This window comes from Etheostoma cragini, unplaced genomic scaffold (assembly GCF_013103735.1).
Source record: "Etheostoma cragini isolate CJK2018 unplaced genomic scaffold, CSU_Ecrag_1.0 ScbMSFa_1882, whole genome shotgun sequence".
NCBI lineage: Eukaryota > Metazoa > Chordata > Actinopteri > Perciformes > Percidae > Etheostoma > Etheostoma cragini.
Genome location: NW_023265982.1, coordinates 1 through 5511, shown reverse-complemented (window position 1 = coordinate 5511; position 5511 = coordinate 1). Strand labels below are relative to the sequence as shown.

The following is a 5511-nucleotide window of genomic DNA, read 5'->3' as shown; positions in this document are numbered from 1 at the left end:
GACTACTAGCCAGTCAGAAGCAGAGTATGAGGGCCCTGACAGTACCTAGGTAAGGACTACTAGCCAGTCAGGAGCAGACATTTCCTTCTCACCGTGTCGGGGCTGCTCTCCTGGATCTTCACCGTCTTCCTGTGATGGTTTTTGCCTCGGCCGTCTGCAGCCTGCGTGAAGTCAGAAGACTTGGACCACTCTGCAGAAACACAAAGACCCTTATTGTGAAAATCCCACAGCAAGATTACAGACGTCCCAAATTCAATAACAACAAAGAAAGTCTAAAAAGATGAGAAATGCATTGAAAAAGGCCTAAACAAGTTCAAAAAGCAACAGAACATTAGAAAGCAACCGCAACTTCTAAAAAAAGGCTAATGCTGTTTCTATTGTCTTAGAGAATTGAGACAATAATGACAAATTTGTCTAAATAACATTGTAAATAGCCACAAAAATGTCAAAGAATTTACAAAAAAGAACTTAAAACATCTGAAAAGAACCAAAATATGTGTCTAAAACACTTAAAAAATTGAAAAAAACACTGAAAAAAACTACAATGATTAATTTGTCTAAAAAGCGGGGGGAAATGTGGTAAAAAGTAAAAGAAATGTAAAAAAAATAAAATAAAAATATCTGAAAAAGAGCAAATCAAATGTCTTTAAAACCCCAACAACAAAAAGTCTCTGACAATGCAACAAAAACATCTAAAAAGCAGAAAAAAACACAGAGAACAAAAAATGTCTAAATAAAGGTCACAACGTCTAAAAATTTGTTCAGAAATGCCTCAAAAACATCTAAAAAGTGGGAACAAACATTGAAAAAGCAACAAAATATATAATTAAAGGCAGAAAAGAAACAGAGAAAGCAACAAAAACTGTAATTAAAAGGTCACAACATCTGAAAATGAGCCAAAAATGTGTCAAAAATATCAAAAAAGTGGAGAAAACACTGAAAAAAACCACAAATGACAAATTTGTCTAAAAAGTGGGAAAAACAGTGTAAAAAGCGACAACAATCTGTATAAAAAGTAGAAGAAAAGCAACAACAAAGGCAACAACATCTGTCCTCACAGAGCCGGGAGCTCGGGCCATTACTTTGGCGGTCTGCAGCGATAATGCTTATTGTCCCAACCGCCGACTCAATATCAGCCGAGAGGATTTCCCTCGGTTTAGACGTTCTTCCCTCAAGAAAATGTTTTTATTTACATGAATGAATGGGAGTCAATAGGATGCTAACAAAATGAATGGGAGTCAATGGGACGCCAACAAAATGAATGGGAGTCAATTGGATGCTAACAAAAGGAATGGGAGTCATTGGGATGCTAACAAAATGAATGGGAGTCAATGGGACGCCAACAAAATGAATGGGAGTCAATGGGACGCTAACAAAATGAATGGGAGTCAGCGGGATGCTAACGGTGGGCGGTGCTAGTTAGCCTAAGAATCCCCTTACCTCCTTAGCTCGCTTACCTCTGCTCTTGCTGCATCGCAGCGACGTGTCGAACGCCACATTCTCCACGCTGGAGGACAGGGAACGGCAGAAACCGTAGGGACGGTCTCTGGACGGCCGCGCCCACCTGGGCGACCTCGGCTCCGGCCTTCCCCATTGGCTGGGAGGTCTGCAGCGAGGAACGGGCCGGCTGTCGTCCTGAGAGAAGGCGGGATTCACCAAACCCTCGGAGACGTCTCGGGGGTGGGACAGAAGGGCGGCGTCGCTCGAGGATCTGGATAAATGGCCATCAGACGCACGGTCACGTGACCTTTCCTCTTCCTCCTCTTCCTCCTCTTCCTCCTCTTCCATGGACGTCTCCTCCTGGCTGGGGTACAGGTCCCAGGTCCAGTGCTTGTAATGCAGAGACTCCAGGCCTCGGGGGGACAGGGGGGAGCCACAGCGGGAGGGGGCGCACGACTCAGAGGGCGTCTGGTCCCGGAACCCCCCAAGAGGACCGCCGCCATGGAAGTGGGACAGGAAAGCATGAGACGCAGGTCTGACTCCGGGACAAGTCTCACTGGGAGGCTCCAGCATAGCAGACGGTGAATCCTGGGGGGGGGGGCGGAGCAACAGTAACATCACAAAATTGGTAAGAAAGCGTTGGGAAAAGCGTCAAAAAACTTTTTGTAAAGTTGCGAAAAGCAACAAATGGCGGAAAAGTAAACAAAATTTGTAAATCAGGAAAAGGTGGCGGGAAAAGGGTAAAAAAAGTGACTAAAGCGGCGCAAAAAGTGTCAAAATGTCAACAAAACATGCCAAAACTGTCCAAATGTCAGAAGAAGCAACAATAACATTACAAAATGTGTAAGAAAGCGTTGTGAAAAGCGTCCAAAATCTTTTTTTAAAGCGGCAAAACTTGACAAAAAAAGGCGGGAAAAGTATACACTGTATACACGCTAAAAGTAGTGATTATTTACATGGAGTCTGATTGGTGTGGGGATGGTGAAATATTGTTTAATATCTTGATATGCATTTCTAGTACCTGCTTTGCTTCTTCATCTCCTTCCTCAGGGTGTCCTTGTCTTCCTCCCTTGCTCCCTCTGGCTACGACATCCTGGGAAGCCCGTCTGCTCACCGCCGCCGTGCATCCCTTCAGCAAAGACGGCGGTGTACTTTTATACGCCTTGGTCACCGCTCGCCGTGCAGTTAGTCCGTCGCAGTCGGCTCCACTTCTGTGCTGGAGCGTCCAGCTGTGCGGCAGGATGTGGTGAGACGCGGTGACGCGGCGGGCCGCCGTGATTGGCTGACACTGAGCCAGGCGAGCCTGGTGGAGGCTGTCGGAGGCAGAGAGCAGAGTAAGCGTGTCCACGGCGAGCGCCGACAGGTCCTGGAGTTGACCAAGCTGACAGTCGAGCTGCAACAGGCTGTCCTGGATGAAGATGACTTTCTCGGAGACTTCCCCCACCATCATCACCATCTCCTCTGCTCTAGAGGCACAAAAATTAACATGTAAATAATCACTACTTTTAGCTGTATAGAGCAGCATATCTCCACCAGACTCCATGTAAGTAATCACTACTTTTAGTGTGTATAGAGCAGCATATCTCCACCAGACTCCATGTAAGTAATCACTACTTTTAGCGTGTATAGAGCAGCACATCTCCACCAGACTCCATGTAAGTAATCACTACTTTTAGTGTGTATAGAGCAGCATATCTCCACCAGACTCCATGTAAATAATCACTACTTTTAGCATGTATAGAGCAGCATATCTCCACCAGACTCCATGTAAATAATCACTACTTGGTTCCATGGTTTTGTGCCCCACCTCTCGGCTGTGGTCCTGATCCGGTTGATCTGGCTACTGTGGAGACCCTCGGCCTTCTCGTTGAAATAGGCCTGCACACATCTCTCCTCGAACTCGTGGAGCTTCTTCCGGTCCTCAAGGCCAAGGTTCAGCTCTGGGAACATGGATACACACAAGACCTTAAACACAATCCTAATGTGTAGGAATATCAGCTGGATTACTTCAGTATCCACACTGACACACAGATGCAAAAACGGTGAAAGAAGCAAAACAAATGTGTCAAAAAACAAAATTGCGTTACAAACATGAACAGATTTCCTTAACATTAGTTGTTTGTAGTTATTACTTTGGTTACTAGTTACTTTAGTTTCTAGTTATTCCACTACATTCATCTGACAGCTTTAGTTACTAGTTCCTTCAGTAACTGCTTCCTACAGTAACTAGGTCCTTCATAATTAGGTTCTTCAGTAACTAATTCATTTAGTAACTAAGTTCTTCAGTAACTATAGGTTCTTCAGTAACTAGGTCCTTCAGTAACTAGTTCATTTAGTAACTAATTCATGTAGTAACTAGGTTCTTCAGTAACTAGGTTCTTCAGTAACTAATTCATGTAGTAACTAGGTTCTTCAGTAACTAGGTTCTTCAGTAACTAATTCATGTAGTAACTAGGTTCTTCCGTAACTAGGTTCTTCAGTAACTAATTCATGTAGTAACTAAGTTCTTCAGTAACTAGGTTCTTCAGTAACTAATTCATGTAGTAACTAGGTTCTTCAGTAACTAATTCATGTAGTAACTAGGTTCTTCAATAACTAGGTTCTATAGTAACTAATTCATGTAGTAACTAAGTTCTTCAATAACTAGGTTCTATAGTAACTAAGTCCTTCAGTAACTAGTTCCTTTAGTAACTAGTTCCTCCAGTAACTAGTTGCTAGAGTTCCTCACTGAGTCCCGAGGCTCTCTCCTCCCGCTCCGCGTCTCCTCTGAACTTCCTGTAGGCGGCGCTGAGAGCGAGAGTCATGTGACTGAGGAGGATGAGCGGCGGCGGCAGCCACGGCCGGTCCTGATAGGTCATGATGTAGCGGTACCGGTTGTACTTCCACAGCTTATTGGACGTCGACGCCATGTCGAAGTAGATGTTGCTGCGGTCGACAACACAAAACTTTATTTACATATTTATGTAATACAACTGTGAGTCCTGCAGCTTAAAAGTACTTTTATCGTGAGGGGGGGTTTAGAACCAGAATCAGAACCAGGATCTGAATAAGAATATGAATCAGAAATCAGGATCAAAATCAGGATAAGAATCAGAACCAAAATCAGGATAGGAATTCGGATCCGAACAAGAAATAAGCATCAGGATCATAATAAAAAACAGATAACAAAATCAGGACCAGAATCGGGATCAGAATTGGAACCTTGATCGGAAACAGGATCAGGACCAGAGTCAGGATGACAATCAGAACCAGAAATCGGCATCAGGATCACAATAAAAAATTGGAAATGAGCATCAGGATCAGAATCAGGATCAGAATCAGAATCAGAATCAGAATCAGGATCAGAATCAGAACCAGAATATATATTTGTGTGAGTTACTTGAAGAAGGCGATGAGGATGTTGACCATGATGATGTACTGGAAGAAGAGGTAGACGGCCTGGAGGAACGGCGTGAGGAAGAAGGCCGGGGGGCACGGTTTACCCTCCTCACACGCTGTCAACACACACACACACACACACACACACACACACACACACACACGCACACACACACACACACACACGCATACGTTGACAAATTCTGACGAGGCATCTGTGTCTCTTGGTTTGTTTCTACTGTTTTGGTGAGTATGAACCCTGGTTTCTACCCTGGTTTGTAGTGTTTTGGTGGGTATGAACCCTGGTTTGTAGTGTTTTGGTGGGTATGAACCCTGGTTTCTACGGTTTTGGTGGGTATGAACCCTGGTTTCTACGGTTTTGGTGGGTATGAACCCTGGTTTCTAGGGTTTTGGTGGGTATGAACCCTGGTTTGTAGTGTTTCGGTGGGTATGAACCCTGGTTTGTAGTGTTTTGGTGGGTATGAACCCTGGTTTGTAATGTTTTGGTGGGTATGAACCCTGGTTTCTACGGTTTTGGTGGGTATGAACCCTGGTTTCTAGGGTTTTGGTCGGTATGAACCCTGGTTTGTAGTGTTTTGGTGGGTATGAACCCTAGTTTCTAGTGTTTTGGTGGGTATGAACCCTGGTTTGTAGTGTTTTGGTGGGTATGAACCCTGGTTTGTAGTGTTTTGG

General features: G+C 44.3%; 1 protein-coding gene across 1 annotated transcript; it reads right to left on the bottom strand.

Annotated features, from left to right (window-relative positions):
- Positions 1-92: 92 nt before the first annotated feature.
- LOC117940195 lies at positions 93-4958 on the bottom strand (the record flags this gene model as incomplete). The annotated part of the gene is made up of 6 exons (XM_034865550.1): positions 4820-4958; positions 4169-4365; positions 3248-3380; positions 2462-2906; positions 1458-2028; positions 93-190 (listed from the first exon to the last, which is right to left on the bottom strand). Coding segments are annotated over exons 1-6 (1473 nt in total), but the record flags the coding sequence as incomplete, so codon positions are not given.
- Between the last annotated feature and the right edge of the window lie 553 nt (positions 4959-5511).